The sequence below is a fragment of the Lygodium microphyllum genome, chromosome 13 (genome assembly GCF_053477565.2).
Source record: "Lygodium microphyllum isolate KBCC chromosome 13, Lygodium_microphyllum_v1.1.10, whole genome shotgun sequence".
NCBI lineage: Eukaryota > Viridiplantae > Streptophyta > Polypodiopsida > Schizaeales > Lygodiaceae > Lygodium > Lygodium microphyllum.
In genome coordinates, this window is record NC_141147.1 from 146625905 (window position 1) to 146647388 (window position 21484).

At 42.3% G+C, this 21484-nt stretch overlaps 1 protein-coding gene across 1 annotated transcript in view; it reads left to right on the plus strand.

The window, feature by feature from the left end:
* LOC148027318 (uncharacterized) overlaps positions 1 to 17276 on the plus strand; it is a 38676-nt gene extending 21400 nt beyond the window's left edge. The window contains exon 3 of the mRNA XM_087691894.1: positions 17032 to 17276. Coding sequence (XP_087548020.1) covers positions 17032 to 17099 — 68 coding nt within the window. The 3' untranslated portion in view covers positions 17100 to 17276. The remainder of the gene's footprint in view (positions 1 to 17031) is intronic.
* The last annotated feature ends 4208 nt before the right edge of the window (positions 17277 to 21484 follow it).

Below are 21484 nucleotides of genomic sequence, written 5' to 3' on the forward strand. Positions count from 1 at the left end.
AGACGTGATTACGGACCCCGCAGATTCCCTCTAACCTTTACTCTTGCTCTTCGAGACGGTCAGGAGTCGATACCTTCTCCTCGCGTAAGAATAGGAGCTTAATGCACCCGGTTTTAAATCAGCGGTTTTAAATCGGGGAAGGGCACATAGGGACAAGGCCTAAGGACCTTATCCCTTTAGAATCTTCTTAAAGAAGCTTCTAATAGGCTTTTGACTTTCTGGAAACCACGTGGAAGAGAGGGCGACCAATGATGGAAGGAGGGGATGTCGAAGGAAGGGGAGGTGATTAGGATGATGGCAGGGAAGTACGGCGGCAGCACTTGGCGGCGTTTCTGGTGGCCGCAGCACTTGGCGGCATTTCTGGTGGCGGCAGTACTTGGCGGCGTTTCTGGTGGCGGCAGCACTTCCCAGCGGAATGGCGACTCCCCCCCCTGCAGCCTCCGGCCCACGGCAATGGCAGCAGCCTCGTCTGATCCTTCCCTCAGCACGGCGACGTGTATCCCCCAGCCTCCCCCTCCTTAGCACATATCGGGTGTTTATATAGGCATGGGGGGGGAAAAAAGGCCTCCACCACATGGCCCTTGCATGGGTTTCCCCCCCCTCCCATGCAGGCCCACGACTCATCCTTGACCCATTCCCCCACACTCCCTTTTCTCCAGTCGTGCATCGGCTGGGGAAAAAGGGATAAAAATAAAAAAAATTTGCCTTGAATATTCAAATTGCTCCTCCCAAGAGGGTGTTTATGTGAGACTTGCGGCTTCGAACTTTCCGTTTTGATTTACCAATGCGGAGGACCCCATTTCACGCGTGCAGGTCACACATTGCACCGCCGATAATTTCAATACGAGAGATAACCTCTACACAAGGTTTACGTCGTGTGCGGAAAGTCAATATTCACGGGTGGGAATATTACATTCTCTCCCCCTTAGAAGAACTGAGATGTCCTCATCTCGAGATAAATTGGGGATATTGAAGGTTGAGAGAGCTTTCATCCATCCAGGTAGCATCCTCTTCGGGATAATCCTTCCACTGGACGAGGCATTCTTTCAAGGTTCTAGATCTTAACTGTCTCTCTCTAACATCTAAAATCTTATCCGGTCTTAGTTCAAGGACTCCTTGACTAGGCATTACAATTTGTTGGTCATCAAGTACATGATTACGGTTGGGTACATATTTTTTTAAGAGACTAATATGGAATACATTGTGAACTTTTAGGTTATCCGGAAGTTGCAATTTATAAGCATTGGGTCCCAGGAATTTGAGGATTTTATACGGCCCACAATACCTTGGACATAGCTTCTTGCATTGTCCTAGAGATAGAGAACTCCTCTTTGGGCGTACACGAATGAAGACCATGTCTCCTTCTCCGAAGATCCTCTCTTGGCGCTTCAAATCCGCATATGCCTTTTGTCTATCTTTGGCTGCTTGTATGTCTTGTCTTATTGACCTTATTTGGTCATCCATGTCTTCCAACATTTGTCTTGAAGCTTCCACTCTTAGGGTAGGATCAGAAAAGTTTAGGGGACTTCGACAATCATGACCATACAATGCCTGGAAAGGAGTCATTTGAATGCTCTGCTGGTAAGAAGCATTGTAGGCAAATTCTACTAACGGCAAGTATTGAATCTACCTCTTCAGCTCTCGACAGCAGTAAGCCCTAAGAATATCCTCAATGATTTGATTTACTCGCTCTGTTTGTCCATCCGTTTGGGGATGGTAGGCAGTGCTAAAACAGAGTTGAGTTCCAATAGCTTCAAAGATAGCTCTCCAGAAGTGTGAAGTGAAGAGAGAGTCTCGATCGCTAATGATCCTTCTAGGTAACCCATGTAGCTTGAATATCTCCTTGATAAACACTCTTGCAATGTTGGAGGCTTTATAGTTTGTCTTTACTGGAATCAGGTGTGCAACCTTAGTAAGCATGTCAACTACAACCATAATGGAGTTGTATCCTCCTTGGACTTGGGGTAAGCCCACCACAAAATCCATACTGATGAATTCCCATTTCATTTGGGGAATGTCAAGTGGTTGCAATTTTCCTGGCATCATGACATGTTCAGCCTTGATACGTTGGCAAGACAAACATTCAGTGACATATTTGAGAACGTCACCTTTGAGCCTCTCCCAATGGTAGCTCTTCCTAACTGCATTAAGAGTTTTTGCATAGCCAGGATGTCCTGCGAAGGGGGAATCATGAGCTTCCCATAATATCTTCTGCTTAAGTGACTGGCTTGTTGGTATACATAGCCTTGTTCTGTAGTAGACAAGTCCATTATCAATGGAAAATTCCCGATACTTAGCTTGTGACTTCAGATTCTGCTCCTTGGTAAATATTTCTTTTATCATGGTTTGGTAGGCCAAATCATGGCATGCTTCCTCTCTAGCTAGTTCGAGTATAGGGTTGCTTGGCATAGATACCTTTGTAGCCAGAGATCTGGCCGTTGATGGATTCTGCAAGATTAGGGAATTTAGGAATGCCTTGCGACTGAGTGCATCGGCAACTACATTCTCTTTCCCTGGTCGATACTTGATTTCAAAGTCATACTCATCCAATACTTCAATCCATCGACGTTGCCTCATGTTGAGCTCGTTCTGGGTAAAAATCCATTTGAGACTCTTATGATCGGTTACTAGAGTAAACTTGTTACCCAACAGGTAGTGTCTCCAAAGCTTTAGAGCATGGATGAGAGCTAATAACTCCAGATCATGCGTGACATAATTCTTTTCATGACTCTTCAATTTCCTTGAAGAATATGCTACTGGATGACCTTCTTGCATAAGTACACACCCCAAGGCAAGAATGCTGGCATCAGTTACTACCTCCAACTCCTTTTTGAGGTCAGGAAGTTTCAGAATAGGTACTGATACCAAACATTGCTTCAATTGGTCGAAGCTATTTTGCTCGGGATTTGACCATGTAATAGAAGTCTGCTTCTTTAGTAAGTCGGTAAGGGGTGCTGCAATCAAAGCATAGTTTTTTATAAAGACCCTATACCATCCTGTCAAGCCAAGAAAACTGCGTATTTCTTTGACGGATACTGGTATTGGCCATTCAAGCACATCTCTGACTTTGGATGGATCTACTGATATTCCTTCTGATGATACTATGAATCCTAGATATTCAATCTGTCGTTTGAAAAATGCACACTTCTTCATTTTTGCATATAGCTTATGAGACCTCATTGTCTCAAGGACAATCCGAAGTTGAGGTTCATGATCTTCTTCCTGTTTAGAATAGACTAAAGTGTCATCGAAGAAGACAAGCACGAAATCATCAAGATATGGCCTAAAAATATCCTGCATTAATCTATTGAAGGTGGCAGGTGCATTTGTAAGCCCGAATGACATAACCAAAAATTCAAAGTGCCCATATCTTGTATTGAAGGCCGTTTTTGGAATATCTTCATCCTTGATCCTGATTTGATAGTAACTTGACCTGAGATCAATTTTGGAGAAGATCTTTGCACCTTGAAGGTGATCAAGAAGCTCATCTATTCTAGGAATAGGATACTTATTCTTGATTGTTGATTGATTCAGCCCCCGGTAATCAATACATAGTCGAAGTGTCCCATCTTTCTTTTTCTGAAATAGTACTGGAGCTCCCCATGGAGAGTTGCTAGGCCGGATGTAACCCTAATCTAACAGTTGCTTGAGTTGTTCCTTCAACTCAATAGCTTCCGGAATGGACATTCTATAAGGTCTCTTTGCAATTGGCGCAGCTCCAGGCATTAACCTTATTTCATGATCAACTTCCCTTGGAGGTGGAAGTTCAGTTAATTCCTCAGGGAATACGTCAGCGTATTCCTTTAGCCAAGAGGGTCCCTCATGAGACTTTTGGCTTTGATCTAATTTGTTGAGTTTGATCAGGTACACAGGTAATCCTTTTCTAGCCCCTTTTATGATCCGCGATACTTTGGCTAACTGGATTCTTGGCACTCCCGCTTCACCTTGAGTCGTAACAAACTCTTTTTCAGAGTTCCGAAAGGAAACTTGACCCTTCCCACAGTGAATGTGAGCATCATTAGGCTTAAGCCAATCCATCCCGAGTAGACACTCATGGATACCTAAATTCATGACTCTGAATTTGACTGAGGTTTTCTTTCCTCCCAGATAGAACTCCTCCTTAGCAGTTTGCCTGGTACAAGTTACCTCACGACCATTTGCCAATTCCACAAGCAGGGTAGGAGCTTTTACTGTGGCTATCCCTAATCTTTTAGCACACGCTGGTGAGATAAAGGAATGTGTATTGCCACAATCAATCAAGGTTTTGAAACCTTTACCTTGATAGTCCGACGGTGTTTGAATCACCGAGAACTGGCGATTCGGCCCCTTCTTGTGTAAAGCGGCATGGACTGTCGCTCTTTCGAATTCCGCTTCCATAGTCGGATCTTCCTCTTCTTCTGCTTCACATCTTTGCCTATTGGTAATGCAGGCAGTTCTTCCTCTTCCACGGGTGGCGGCTTCCTGACCGCGGCCTGCACCTTGACGGTGTCCCTCGTTGAGCTTGGGACATTGCCTTTTGAAGTGACCGAGTTCATTGCAGTGGAAACATCAGAGGTTTCGGCCATTATTGTGAGTAGGAACAAAGTTATTGACGTTATTTGTCCTTGCTTTCTTCCTTTGTCCCTGATTGTGGCCTTGAACTCTCTTAACTTGGGGTTTGAATGCCCCTCTGTTCGGGTCGCTATAAGACCAATTTTTGTTACCCCTCGGTCTAGCTTGTACTTCCTGAATTATAGGTTCTGCTCGAATGAGTGCATCCTGAAGATCTGATGGTTGCATAGATTCGAGACGAGTATTTACAGGTGGGTTTAAGTCCACGCAAAATTTGGACACCTGCTGCGTCGTGTCCATTTGTGGCGCATACTTTAAGAGTGAGACAAACTTAGAGTGGTAAGCGTCAAGGGTGAGTCCTAACTGTTTTAGCTCATAGAACTCATTCATTTTCTGTGTACGATATGCAGGTGGCAAATATCTCCCCTGCACGGCTTGCTTTAACTTCTCCCAGGTAACGGACCCCTCTGAAGGCCCTTGATCCCTGCACCATTGTTTCCACCATAGTCTAGCTTCACCGGTGAGTTTTAATTTGGCGAGCATGGCCTGATTGGTAGGTGCAGTACCAGCTGCTTCGAAGTAATCCTCCATAGATTCAATCCAAATTTCAGCATCAGACTGGACGAATCTGCCTTTCCCGTCAAACTCGGGTGGCTTTATCTGTTTGAGGAGGAACTTCTTCTCCTGGATCACAGCGGTACTTGATGTAGGGGGCGAATTTGGAACCTGTACCTGGGGTTGTGCCTGGATAAAAGTTTTCTTAACATTATTGTATGATAATTGACATTAGCTTATCTTTAGTTCAGCTATCTCGTAAATCATGAAGCTACTTAGCTTTTCGTAACAACCCTGATGCACAATCGGATATTGATAAAAGAAGTCCTTATTTATATTTACATGGGCGTAGCCTTATACAACATCTCGCGCGATGATAATCCAATCATTACATTTAGTTTGGGGAGAACAACATTGTATTGGATTTGTCTACAGGAATTGTGTAATAGTAGGGTTTTGGGTCATGGATCTTCAGGAATCGATACTTCATTGGAAGTTCAGGATATCCTTTCCGTTGAAATCCATACTTCCCATGGCGGCCCAACACCTTAATCCTGTCGGCTGGGATTACACGGGTTACTTCCTCATATACATATGAGTTCAATTCAACCCTCCGACCTTGAATATGCAGAGTCGAATTTACGTGAGCTTTCACAAAAATGAACAGCTTCACGATTTTCAAATCTTCCAACCACTTGATCCTCTTTAGGTTGGTTTGTAGATACGCGAACCGGTGGGCAGCTATGTAGTAGATTCCTGAAGACCCGGTCCATCTTCGTTCTATAAATAAAGGTGATGGATTATAAATTTGCTCCAAGATGTTCATCATTTCAATTCTCTGCCTATAATGCGGAGAATGCATTGCAGTCATAAATATGATCCGGAACACCAAAAACTTGTTCCACGCTTCATAGTTCTGCAAGACAGTATTATAGATGAGGAAATGTTTGGACAACAACAATTTCTTTACTTCATTTTATTGAGATCTCACGAAAACAATTCCGTTGTTGGTCTGCTCTGATACCAACTGTAACATGTCCACTAGAATCATCTAGGACACGTCTTAGTAGTCCATCGGGAAGAATGTCTAGAAAACTCCGCCCGGCACTCCCTTGGAATGTTACGGGTTTTGCAATCTAGGTCTTCCCGCGTCTACCACGTAGCGGAAGTATCCTGGCCGTTTCCCACTTAGGATCGACCGGAATTAGGGTTTCCCTGTTTGGTCATTAGCTAACAGCAACTAGCGTCAGACCCGAGCGAACTACTTTACGCAGGAACACCAGGTCCGAAGCGGATTCACGCTGCACTTGGTTCAAGGAGAATGGGAAACGAGAGGGATGCAAGGCTCAACCTCTCTGCCATAAAGCATAGTCCCATTCCGTTCCCCTAAAACAGCGTAAATCGGGTAGGATGTAACTCTAGGTCATCGTTCTCATTATTAGCTTTGATGATGATGATCATCCCGCTACTCGTCGAGTGATTTTGAGAAAAGTTCCCGGCTAACCGAGACCACCCAACCATAGGACGGACCCATGGTCCATCCTCCGCACTTTCCTCGGTTTGTTTTAGTTATGTAATTACCTAACACATTAATTTGACATATAACAAACAGCTTCTTTGATTAGCCTTGTTAAGCACTGGTTCCTTCACATAATATTATCACGTGACATAGAAAAACAATATCAAACAACTTCTTTATTATCATATCATCATTTTATCTTTGAAATACAGAGGGTTCCGCCCGTAGGCTTGTTCATAATCCGCCCGAAGGCTATCAGTGATCCGCTAGGGATCACTATTCCAAGTTTCTGCCCGTAGACTAGTATGCAGGCTTCGAGATCCAATCCCGAGTCACGTTAGCCTCTTGTGCAGGACCCGGAAGGCGAGGGATTTACGGCCAGAGCCCCCCCTGGCACCCAAGCGTCCTCCTGCTCCAAGTAGAGCTCAACGGAAAGACCTCACGCGGCGGGTTCGGTCCACGTTCCCGGCGCGGTCAACAACCCCCTTGGTTAGGGTCAGGCAAGCAGTCGGGGGTAACTGAGCTGCCACTCCCTTCAGGCCTTCAACCTGAAGCATTTATATATCTTTCATCCTTTAGTTCCTTGAACAAACAATGCAAACAGTGCTTTCTAAACTGTTACAAACACAATCAATTCCAGTAGTCGTTTAGTTGGCAAACTGTTAAGGAGTGAATCCTTCTCTCCGAATGCATCCAGCATTCGATCCGGAATCAGTTGCAACTTGGCAAGATTCCTATTGTCTTTGGATTAGGGTCATACCCTGTTAATCCAACTTAACCAATGCTTTAGGTTTTATTAATAGTAAATCCCGGCGGCCATGTCGCTTTAATTTATTGATTAATCATTTGCGTCCGAGCAATTACTTAACTTCCCTTAACTTGGCAAATTTTTCCTAATGAGGGCGATGTAACAGGATGACTAACCATCCCTTTTGCAAGTTAAACTTGCGCAAGAACCTGCCAACCACATTCCAAGGAATGGCAAAACTTTCTCGCGATCAGACCACAAGGCTATGCGACGTTGCAACTTGTTGCACAAGTGTCGCCTCTATTCCAAGAGATCATTTCACCTATTGAATGGCGTTTTCTGGTCACGGAATTATCTTCAGACGAGATGCAGGGTTTAGGGTGTCTTTTTACCCAACCCATCCCTAAATTTTACTAGATCAACAACGTTTGGTCCTAGGGGTTCCAACTCAATTCGAGTTTCATCATTTTGAACGATTAATCCTTAGGGTGGATGGTGCGCAGATCGGACGCAGGTAGCTCACGTAGTGAATTCCCAAAGGTCCCCAAGAACAAAGCACTCTACTTTTTAGCACAAAAACCAATGTAAAAACAAGCACGACATGAGACAAGAGACAAATTGGGTTGAATCTCCCCCATGCCTTGTGTGAGCGCTTCACAAAGCATGTATTTAATATATATTTCCAATCTTTTTTCTCAAAAATAGCCCAATTACAAAAATATGACAAGCTTTTAGCTTTTGAGTTTGCTTTCTACCAAAAATAGGAAAATAAAGCTAATGGACGGTGCCCATAGTGTCTGGCACGTCCAATCTCAATGTCCAAATAGAAATAACATATCCAAGCGCATAAGCGCATACAAAATAATAATAAATAATCGATGTCTCTATAGACATAACAAAATATAGGCGTGGCGCCTATCAAAATATAGTCCAAAGATCGAAAACTCGCTAGACTCCAATGCTTTCCTCCACCACTGCTGCTATCTCTACACATCAACTGAAGCATTCACAATCGTTAGTAAAATAACACAATTAAACCGACAAAAGTGAATACCTAGCAGTCTTCAGCTACATAAATAAATCAACTGGTTAGAAATAAATCCTAACCTTAATTTATTACGAGTGCGCACTCTAAACTCATAAACGTTTATTAATTTAATATGCATTTTGCGGAATCACCCGCTATGGAATCACCCATGTACACACTAAATTAATGAAACGCCCGAAAAGGACAGGCGTCCCCATCAACTTCTCGCACAAAGAATCCTCTTTGCGTATGAGCCCCGGTCATCTAAGTTTACGGGATCCACCGTAAAACCTCACGGAATCCACCGTGGAATATGCCTCCTAGCATCATACCCCCGGGGTGGGATAGCAATTGACCTCAATTGCTATTAGCTCAATGTGGAGCTAACAGAGTGGGGAAAGCATTTAGGTCTCTAGCGTGCATCCATTGTGCTTCCTCTACAGGATGGTTCTTAAATTTTACTAGATATCTAGAATACCTTCGGCCAGTTCTAGTGGTCATGTAGTCAGTGTCTATGATGGCTTCTGGTTCAAGTATTTCAGTCTCTTCTTCTAGTAAAGGTGGGTTTTCATATACAGGGTGGATAGGTAATTGTCCTCTAAATGGTCTCAATAAACTAATATGAAATGTATTATGAATTTTCCAATGAGATGGAAATTCCAACTTGAATGCATTGTTATTAATCTTATGAATGATTCTAAATGGTCCGTAGAATCTAGGGGCTAATTTGACAATTGGATGTCTATCCACACTTTGCAGTCTACGCTTTTCTATTCTAAGCCAGACATAATCATCAAGTTTGAAATTCATGGCTTGTCTTTTCTTGTTGGCTTGTTTGGTATATGATTGTTGGGCTTTAGCAATCATATCCTTTACTTCATCAAAAATAGTGTTATGCATAACAGCAATATCATCGGCACTTTGTATTCTATTAGACAAAGATGCAACAGGTGTAGATAATCTATGTCCATAAATAACTTTAAAAGGTGCTTTCTTTGTAGATGTGTGCGGTGTATTGTTATATGCAAACTGTAATAAATGTAAATGAGTATCCCATGTCTGAGGTTTAGAGATAGTGTATGCACGTAAAAGATCTAAAATAGTGCTATTTGTGGCTTCTGTTTGTCCATTTGTTTCTGGATGAAATGCAGATGAAAAATCAATCTTTGTGCCTAGATTTGCAAACAGTGTAATCCAGAAATTATTACAAAATCTAGAATCTCTATCTGAAATAATCACTTTCGGCAATCCATGGTTAGTAAAAACAGTTTTTAAAAATAACTGTGCTGCTTGTGACGCTGTTAAAGTTTTCTTACATGCAATGAAATATGCTTGCTTACTAAATCTATCTACAATTGTCCAAATCATGTCATGGTTAGATTTAGTATTTGGTAAGCCAGTAATGAAATCCATAGATATATGTTCCCAAGGTTTAGATGGAATAGATAAAGGCATTAATAACCCATACTGTTTACCATGATGTCTTTTTATTCTTTGACAAATCAGACATTCAGAAACAAAATTAGACACATCTGCATCCATATGCGGCCAATAAAAATCTTCAGTTAACATACGTAATGTAGAAATGATACCTCTATGACCTTGATATGGGGGACAATGAATTTCATTCAAAACAAAAGATCGGAATGGAATAGTAACACACAGTCTCTTTTCAAAGAACATGAATCCATCATTATATGACAATGAATCAACGGGAATGAAATTATTTTGAACTAATTTTTGCCAATCAGAATGAAAAGTAATATCCTGGTGATATGTGTCTTTCATAGCAATCAAAGAATCAAAAGATATTATAGAAATATTATGAATTGCAGGTCTTCTACTCAATGCATCGGCAACTACATTTTCTTTTCCAGGTTGGTATTGAATGATAGGATGGAAACTTTGAATGAATGAAGCCCATTTAATATGGCGGTCAGAAATTTGGGGTTGGCTAAGTAGATGTCTAATGCTTTGCTGGTCGGTCTTTATCATGAATTCTGAACCCATTAAATAATGCTTCCATTGTTTTAATGCTTGTACAACTGCTAAGAGTTCCTTGTCATAAGTGGAATATTTGAGCTCAGAGGGTTTCAGCTTAGAACTAGAATATGCTATTGGATGGTTATCTTGCATAAGCACGGCTCCTATTCCTGATCCGCTAGCATCAGTCACAACTAGAAAGAATGGTCTGTTAAAGTCAGGCAATTGTAGAACAGGGGCATTGGTCAATGCACGTTTGAGTAAATCAAAGGATTTCTGCTGGTTTTCAGTCCATTGATAAACAATGCCTTTCTTAAGAAGTTTGGTCAATGGTAAAGCAAGTAATGAGAAATTACGTACAAACTTCCTATAGAAACTAGCAAGACCAAGGAATGAACGTAATTCATGTACATTTTTAGGAACAGGCCAATGCAATATTGCATCAATTTTCTTAGGATCAACTTTTATTCCTTCTTCTGATACAATATGACCTAGATATTCTATTTCTGTCTTAAAGAATTCACTCTTGTCAGGATTTGCAAACAATTGATTTTCTTTCAGTAATTGAAAAACTAATGATAAATGCTCATAATGCTCTTTTTCACTTTGACTGAACACTAAAATATCATCAAAGAAAACAATCACACAATATTGATATTTTAGAAAAATACGATTCATCATTCTACTGAAAGTAGCAGGTGCATTAGTTAATCCGAATGGCATGACTAAGAATTCGTAATGGCCAAACTGTGTCCTGAATGCAGTCTTAAATATGTCGGATCTATCTAACCTCACCTGATGATATCCAGACTTAAGGTCAATTTTACTAAATATAGAAGATCCTTGCAGTTTGTCCATAAGGTCATCAACTCTAGGTATAGGATACCTATTCTTTACAGTGATCTTGTTTAATGCTCGGTAGTCAATACACATCCGATAAGTATTATTCTTTTTCTTGACTAAGAGCACAGGTGCACCGAATGGAGAACTGCTAGGTCGAATTAAACCTCTATTTAGTAATTCTTCTACTTGACTCTGGATTTCTTTTTGCTCTATTTGATTGTGCCTATATGGGGCTTTGCAAGGTGGTTGTGTGCCAGGTATTAGGTCAATCTTATGGTCTTCTGGACGTGATGGAGGTAAACCTGGTGGTAGGTCTTCTGCAAAACAATCCTTAAAATATGCAAGAAATTCCTTATGCCTAGGGTGCATATGAGTTTCTTTTGCGTGCAATTCATTCACCCAAATGAGATATGATTTAGTATTCTTGCGTAGTGCACGTTTTGCTTGAGTATGCGAAAGCAATGGAAACATATGAGATGCATGCATACCAAATAATGTAATAGATTTTCCTTGAAAATTAAGATTCATTGTGTGTGTGGAATAATCTATATTGGGATTATGTTGGTGTCTCCATGGCATTCCTAGAATAATGTCGCTAGACTGTAATGGGACAACTAAGAAATTTCTTCTTTCAATATATGGACCAATTTGAATTTCTAAATTTTGGACTTCTTGTGTGCCATTGTACCTAGTGCCTAAAAATGCAGCTTTTATGCGATAGTGCGTAGGTACAGTATGCAATTTCAATTCCTTTACCAATTTTGCTTAAATAAAATCATGCGTACTACCGTCATCATGCAATACAGTTCTTTCTTTTCCATGCACCATACATTTCATAGTCAACAATGAATGTAAAGTAGGCATACCTGGTAAAGTGTCGGAAGTAGTAGTAGGATCATCTTCTTCTTTAGTGAAATCTGGCATATCCTCATGCTCGTCTTCGTCCATAGCTCCAAGGTAGTTGATATGTGCTGATGGCTTCTTTGAATGACAATTTGCTGCGAGATGGCCTGGCTGGTGACACTTGTAGCATACGATGGGCTTGGCTTTGGTCACATTATTTGCAATGGCTGGGAGTCTGGGTATATTTGGATTTGCTTGTTGGATAGGCTTAGGATTTGGATTGACAGTGGATGGTAATGCGGGTGGTTTAGGCCAATTCTTGCGGAAAGATGGTGATGAAAAACGACCTGGATTAAACCTTCTGAAATTTGAATTGAATTGTTTAGATCCATAATTACCGTTTGCTTGGAATGGCTGTGGTCGTCGATCTCTTCCGCGTAACTTATCTTCGGTGTCATGAGCGAAGGAGATGGCATCTTCAAGGGTAGCAGGCTTGAACATATTCACCTCAGCGTAGTAATGTCCAAGAAGTCCAGACATGTACTTCCGCTTATGTGTCGTCTCTGGTACGTCTTCAAGCATGCGTAGCTGTAAAAGTGCATTCCAAAAACGCTCTGTATACTGTGGTATAGGCTCACGGTCGCGTTGTTGAAGTAAATCCCATTGCTTGATAGCCTTCTCATGAAATTGCGGTGGAAGGAAATTTTGCATGTACTTCTTCTTGAAATCTTCCCATGTCGCAGGACATTCTATGCTCTTGCGGACGACAGTCCACCAAAGTGATGCTCTATCTATCAGATGATTAGTAACACACTTGATTTTATCTTTCTCAGGATAAGTTTCCTCATGGAAATAGTCATCAAACTGGCTAATGAATGATAAAACAGTCTTTCCTTCTCTTATGCCATTGAAAGTACGAAACTTGAAACTTCGTTTACTTATCTTGGATTCCTTGCGAATGGTTTGTGCTTCAAGAGTGGCGTCGATGGTACGGCGAATCAAATCTTCAGCTTGAGGTTCTTCTTTATCAGTGGACGCTCCTTGTAGCTTTGTCAATTGCGCTTGCAAGGCTTGCCTAGCTCTTCGCTCTTCGTCCAATTGTAGCATGATAAGATCCAGCTTTTGTTCCATGGTAGGCTCGGGTAGATCGTCTTCAGTCATAGGATCATCCATATGTGGGGTAGTCATCCTGTAAAACTCAACAAACCTTTCTCACTCAAAATCAGTTAGCGGGATGAGCGTAGCTCAAATTTGGGGTTACAAGGCTATGTATTTTTTGGTATTTTCTTCTTCAATTTTCAGAAATTCTGAAATATTTCTGTCTCCGTTTGCTGAAAGTACTTCAACGAACTTGCAGATAGGTAGAACAGCTTGCTGCGAACAACTTTCCAGTTCTGAGTTTTTGCAAACGAACAAGTCTTCTAGGAGTTTTAAGCAATAGTCAGTTCTGATTTAGTCTGACTTGCAGAGTTGCAGACTTAACAGACTTGCAGGGTTGTTGACTTGCTGAACTTAGCCGACTTGCAGAACTTGCAGGACTTGATTAGTGTCGACTTGCGAAACTTGACTTCTGATGCGCAGGACCCAGAGTTTACAGACTTCTCTGCCTTGTCTGCCTTGAGAATAGCTTGATGATTTAAGCTTAATTTATTAAGCTTAAGCTTAATAATAAGAAGAAGGCCGCCGTTTTTTCTGATCGTGGGGGGGGGGCCGTTTTTTGCCCGCGCGGATTTTTCGGGCTGCTCCTCCTCTTGCCACGATTTGACGTTTTGAAGCTAATAAGCTTCTTAAGCTTAAAACTAAGCTTTGTTAATGAAGAAGATTAGAAATTTCTCACTGTTCTATCACGACTTGTTCATGGAGTTGAGGGAGTGGTCCTCCGCCGACAGAGAGTGGTCCTTCGCGATCTGAGAGTGAAAACAGGGGTTCTTGATCGCCAGAAGTCTGCCTGTATCGACGGTTCGCGACGAGATTGACTGTAGAGGCCGTTTGTTCCTGGAGCTCCGCCTTCGCCCGAGATTGGTAGCGATTGGAAGCCCTTGATCTCTGCTCCGCTCTGATACCACTGGTGCGCAGATCGGACGCAGGTAGCTCACGTAGTGAATTCCCAAAGGTCCCCAAGAACAAAGCACTCTACTTTTTAGCACAAAAACCAATGTAAAAACAAGCACGACATGAGACAAGAGACAAATTGGGTTGAATCTCCCCCATGCCTTGTGTGAGCGCTTCACAAAGCATGTATTTAATATATATTTCCAATCTTTTTGCTCAAAAATAGCCCAATTACAAAAATATGACAAGCTTTTAGCTTTTGAGTTTGCTTTCTACCAAAAATAGGAAAATAAAGCTAATGGACGGTGCCCATAGTGTCTGGCACGCCCAATCTCAATGTCCAAATAGAAATAACATATCCAGGCGCATAAGCGCATACAAAATAATAATAAATAATCGATGTCTCTATAGACATAACAAAATATAGGCGTGGCGCCTATCAAAATATAGTCCAAAGATCGAAAACTCGCTAGACTCCAATGCTTTCCTCTGCCACTGCTGCTATCTCTACACATCAACTGAAGCATTCACAATCGTTAGTAAAATAACACAATTAAACCGACAAAAGTGAATACCTAGCAGTCTTCAGCTACATAAATAAATCAACTGGTTAGAAATAAATCCTAACCTTAATTTATTACGAGTGCGCACTCTAAACTCATAAACGTTTATTAATTTAATATGCATTTTGCGGAATCACCCGCTATGGAATCACCCATGTACACACTAAATTAATGAAACGCCCGAAAAGGACAGGCGTCCCCATCAACTTCTCGCACAAAGAATCCTCTTTGCGTATGAGCCCCGGTTATCTAAGTTTACGGGATCCACCGTAAAACCTCACGGAATCCACCGTGGAATATGCCTCCTGGCATCAGTGGAAACCCTAGATTATTGTTTGCATGAGCATCCAATTGACTCAACATTTCGGGAATGTGGGTAGGACCATTGGGCATGAAGGTTTCGGCATGAAGGTTCCCAACGGAGAGCTAAAGACCAATCCCTAGAATGAAGAGAGGATCCATCTAAAACAACCTAGAGGAGGATACAAGACTGTATAAACAAGAGCTAAAGGCCCCTATCACAATGATACATGGTGATGATATTACATCCTTCACTACTAAAAGTATCACAATAATAATCAATTGAAAAGACCGCAAAACATCAAATTCAACTTGGCAAATCATCAAAACTCTAGGAAACTAAAACCTATCCCTCTTCTAGACAAAATCAACCATTAAGAGAACTAGGTGACCATCTCTTATAGTATAGTCGACATATGAAATATCTACAAGATCAGTTGTTGACATATATGATACCTACACCTCAACATGGAAATTGTATTTCACCCCTTGAAAAGTGTTAAAAGCACCTCCATAAGCCATAATACACATGACACATACAATGTTGAGATACAAGCAAAATAACAACAGTACGAATTCCTCAATAGAGGCTCCATGATTGTAGGATCCCCAAGTGCTAAAGCTCTCTTTTCTCACTCTCCTCCCCCCAATAATCTCACAATTATGCATAGTGATGAAACATGCTTGTGCTAGAAGTGTGTGTGTATATATATATTGAGAGAGAGAGAGAGAGAGAGGTGTACATGTGCACGCACACACAAAGGGGAATCGACACAAAGAGAGCTGGTGAAAAATAACCACCTCATGAGTTGCATATTGATTCAAGGAGCAACACCCTAGCTACATAGCCAATAATGAAAGATAAGAAGGGTTCTATGAAAAAATCATAAAGCAACAACGAGAAATGTCTAAGACGGCCAAAAGTCACCTACAATGGCCAACTTATACAAGTTTAAGCACATGACTAGCATGCCAACAAAGTAAACCTCCATGTGTCCAACACTAGAAGCATTAGAACTACACATGATACATAAAATATAATGTTAATCGAACGAAGGGAATACAACTAACTCGTGCTTGGTGTGTGGTCATAGCCAACAAATGTCTTACTACCGGATCCATGTTACATGTAGGTTGTATGCCAATTTCTCGAGAATAGATGTGCTCACCGAGGGATTGGGAAAACATGGCGTGCACACAGGGGCCACATGCGAATAATAATTGATGGCATGGGTAGAATATACAAAGAAGAAATCTGGTTCATTCCACACATGCTGAAGCCTGTGCATGATGTGAATCGACAAGTATCCATTTTGGTGAAGGTAGTGCGCACAGTAGCGGACTAGCCATGTCGAATTACTTTAGGGTTGGTAATCAATAAGTAAAACGCACCAGAGAATTATCGAGAGGGACCAAGCTTTTAAAACGCGGCAATTATGCGCATAAACATGTGGGGTTAGTAAATTATGCGCACAAATTAGAAAACACATCAACATATGGCTTTCATAGAGCTAGTGGGCACTACTTCCACTGACTTGGCCAAGACGTGACAGCAGACTACAGCACGCCTGCGTGGCACACACACGACGGCTATATAAGAGCCGACCCACACAACGGTATATTCAGTACGCCGAATAACATCACGAAGCAGCTGGCGAGCAGCAGTCTTGGTAATCATGGGGGAGATATTAAGATCATCGACGACGTCCTTCTCAATGAAGATAGTAACGCTCTTACAGCTACTACTGGTGATTAATCATGTACTTGTGCATGCAACGGTAGCCACTAGGTCGGCGGACGTCGCGGAGAGTCATCAGACTAATCAGGTATGACAAGCGTACGTCGTCGTCACGTACACACGTACTGGATTAATCAACCCCTTGTTGCGATACTATGATCAGGATTCAGAATTCATGAGGTGGAGTGGCAAAAAGGTTATTTACCTGCTTATTATTGCAGTGATCAGATCATCGTCATCAGAACTCTTGCTGTTTTTTGTTTCTGATTAACTTCCTTTTTCATTAATGGTTTGATCTAATTTGTGCAGGCCCAGACAAGTACGGTTCCTTGGCCGATTTAGCGCAGGGGCCCATGGGACGGAGACGGAGGCTCTGAGTTCGACGACTTAAGATCCATACCATCAAGCGCAATCCACGTGCTGGGGATACAGACGATTAAGCTATGGCACGGGGAGAAGTACATCCGTGGCATCCAAGTGCAGTATCAGGTCACGGATGGTTTCCGAGTCTACCCGTACTGGGCACAACTTCACGGCCAGCAGTCCGACGACAACAAGCACGTAGAGGTGCGTATTACTTATACGTCTTCGTATTAAGCACATAGGAGTCGCTTATTTCAATGCCTTATTGTGTGAATACATATAATATTGATCGTCGGTCTAAAGATACATTATATGTTTTACGTTTAGCTATAATTGCTTGTACCTTCAATTCGGTGTTTTGCAACCAGATCTGTGGGCTCCCACTATCAGAAACAAGCAGAGAAAGCATGATCGAGAGGTATATCACAGACAGGGTGCTGAACTTGGAAGAGAGAATAGGCACACAGAATTAGTCGAGGTAGATGATCAATTTATTAAAGTATTGCATACATAAATAGAAACTGCTTTGCATGATATGAAAGGATGTCATGCCTTTTCAGTTCTCGAGGCTTTCAGGTGTATTTACACCAACACCCCCCCTCAGCTGAATGCCGAGAGAGGATTTTATTTCATTACTTTGAACCTAGTACAAGTGCATGGTTGTGCCTATGTGGTATTGAAATGTGCTCTCTTTTTTTTTCTGCTAAATAGCAAAGGTGCGAAAAGAAAAGGATTATAGTCGATAGCTTTATACGAGATAGCTATGACTTTACATCGATTAGCCGGGATCGATAAGAAAATGATGGAATGTTGTGAGTTGTTGTAAGCTCTTCATTTTGAAGTGTGGCTTCATGTCGTATGCGCATGACTTGATGATCATTGTCGAATGTCGAGGTCGAACTTTTGCATTAGCAACATCAGCAAATCTTCCCCCCTTTCGACCTTGGCATGAGAAGAATGAATGGCTGCATGTAGAAGAATTCACTTGGGAAGGGTTGTCAAAAGTGATCACCATCAGGGAGAAGATGTATGCCAATTCCACAAGTGGAGTAGCACAACGAACAGCCACTGCTACATGAAAGGTGAGATTGATGAGGGTAGCCACATCAGCAGGAACAAAGACACTGTAATCACGATCAACATCAGATATTGGAGAGAAAGAATGTTGTTGTTCTTGATTTAGTTCTCCATTGATTGCTTGGTCTACACTGACAGAAAATGAATGTATTGCAGCAAAGATTGCTGATGGCGCTGCTTTGGCTTCTTTGACTTCGACCATATGCTTAGGGTCGGCATCCACCAGACATGTGGTGGGTAGCGGAGGCAAAACATCTATGGATGTGGCTTTATCACATCTGCAAGCTACAAGAGTGGCGACCTCCTGATCAAGTAGCATAATTATTAATTTGAGAGGCAGGATAGCCAAAGCTTCATCTTCTCCTTCTCTTCCTTCGTTTTTTAACCACTCAGAGAAATAAGTTCCTGCAGTAAAGAATTCCGGGGCAGGAATAGTATCATCTGCCGAAAAACTTGCCAAGGCCTCATCATCTGCTAGTGTGCGTGGTGTGCCTTTGTCAGGGCGCACAAAATTTGTGTTGTGGGTTCCATTCAGTTCTCCCCCTTCACTTGCAGGAGATGCTAGATCATGTGCATCATAGTTGGCATCACCCTTGCTGTGGGTGGGATTGAGAGGAATGACCTCTCTCAACAGAATAGGAAGGGGCATGAGAGTAGGGTTGGGCATGAGAGTCGCGGCCTCTCTGGCTAGAGTGTCATCATGAAAACCATGCTTTAATGCACCAAGAAATGTGTTGATAATCTCCTCATCATCTGTATGATCAAGGGGTATGAGGGCGCCATGACTTGCTGCAGGAATTGCATATTCCTCTGCAGGCTTGAATACTTCATCTTCCTCATTGTGGATGTTGGGAAACAGGCCCCAGGCCGTACTGAGGCCTCTGATACCATGTGGGAAGCCAGGAGGCCTCCCATTATCAGAAACAAGCAAAGAAAGCATGATCGAAAGGTATATCAGAGACAGGGTGCTGAACTTGGAAGAGAGAATAGGCACACAGAATTAGTCGAGGTAGATGATCAATTTGTCAAAGTATTGCATACATAAATAGAAACTGCTTTGCATGATATGAAAGGATGTCATGCCTTTTCAGTTCTCGAGGCTTTCAGGTGTATTTACACCAACACCCCCCCTCAGCTGAATGCCGAGAGAGGATTTTATTTCATTACTTTGAGCCTAGTACAAGTGCATGGTTGTGCCTATATGGTATTGAAATGTGCTCTCTTTTTTTTTCTGCTAAATAGCAAAGGTGCGAAAAGAAAAGGATTATAGTCGATAGCTTTATACGAGATAGCTATGACTTTACATCGATTAGCCGGGATCGATAAGAAAATGATGGAATGTTGTGAGTTGTTGTAAGCTCTTCATTTTGAAGTGTGGCTTCATGTCGTATGCGCATGACTTGATGATCATTGTCGAATGTCGAGGTCGAACTTTTGCATTAGCAACATCAGCAAATCTTCCCCCCTTTCGACCTTGACATGAGAAGAATGAATGGCTGCATGTAGAAGAATTCACTTGGGAAGGGTTGTCAAAAGTGATCACCATCAGGGAGAAGATGTATGCCAATTCCACAAGTGGAGTAGCACAACGAACAGCCACTGCTACATGAAAGGTGAGATTGATGAGGGTAGCCACATCAGCAGGAACAAAGACACTGTAATCACGATCAACATCAGATATTGGAGAGAAAGAATGTTGTTGTTCTTGATTTAGTTCTCCATTGATTGCTTGGTCTACACTGACAGAAAATGAATGTATTGCAGCAAAGATTGCTGATGGCGCTGCTTTGGCTTCTTTGACTTCGACCATATGCTTAGGGTCGGCATCCACCAGACATGTGGTGGGTAGCGGAGGCAAAACATCTATGGATGTGGCTTTATCACATCTGCAAGCTACGAGAGTGGTGACCTCCTGATCAAGTAGCATAATGATTAATTTGAGAGGCAGGATAGCCAAAGCTTCATCTTCTCCTTCTCTTCCTTCATTTTTTAACCACTCAGAGAAATAAGTTCCTGCAGTAAAGAATTCCGGGGCAGGAATAGTATCATCTGCCGAAAAACTTGCCAAGGCCTCATCATCTGCTAGTGTGCGTGCTGTGCCTTTGTCAGGGCGCACAAAATTTGTGTTGTGGGTTCCATTCACTTCTCCCCCTTCACTTGCAGGAGATGCTAGATCATGTGCATCATAGTTGGCATCACCCTTGCTGTGGGTGGGATTGAGAGGAATGACCTCTCTCAACAGAATAGGAAGGGGCATGAGAGTAGGGTTGGGCATGAGAGTCGCGGCCTCTCTGGCTAGAGTGTCATCATGAAAACCATGCTTTAATGCACCAAGAAATGTGTTGATAATCTCCTCATCATCTGTATGATCAAGGGGTATGAGGGCGCCATGACTTGCTGCAGGAATTGCATATTCCTCTGCAGGCTTGAATACTTCATCTTCCTCATTGTGGATGTTGGGAAACAGGCCCCAGGCCGTACTGAGGCCTCTGATACCATGTGGGAAGCCAGGAGGCCTCCCACTATCAGAAACAAGCAGAGAAAGCATGATCGAGAGGTATATCAGAGACAGGGTGCTGAACTTGGAAGAGAGAATAGGCACACAGAATTAGTCGAGGTAGATGATCAAATTGTCAAAGTATTGCATACATAAATAGAAACTGCTTTGCATGATATGAAAGGATGTCATGCCTTTTCAGTTCTCGAGGCTTTCAGGTGTATTTACACCAACAAGATCACCTTGCAATATCCAAAAGAGCTCATCAACCAAGTGAGAGGATTCTACGGAAAGCCAGGCCATTACAACGCCCTCACCTCCATAAAGTTCGTGACCAAGCAAGGCACTTATGGTCCCTTCGGAGACCAAGATGGCATCTCGTTTACATCCGGTACTACTAAGCCGAATGAATTCATCATCAGCATCTTTGGTAGATCGGGATCGGCCCTCGACAACATGTTACATGGGTGTCTACATAAAAGACAATCTCTTCGATCGCGGTGGGGACTAATACCTGCAGAACTGCACAACAACAACAACATGGAGTGATCACCTAATCATGCTCAAAATCTCTACAATGAGCTGCAAGTGTACTCGCAACAATAATGACTAGGTAGGTAGGTGTGCAATCGTCGATGATCGCCGCTACCACCACCCCTAGGATCGCATTTCACACACGCTCCATATTGTTATGAATGTAACGGTCAGCCAAGAAAACATGCAGTCAGCCCTTTTCTAATTTCAAATTTCTTAGAAATGTGTCCCCTCTCTCCCTCTCTCTCACATGCTGGCTCATGTTTAGAAAAACCTTCTCAAAATGGTGCG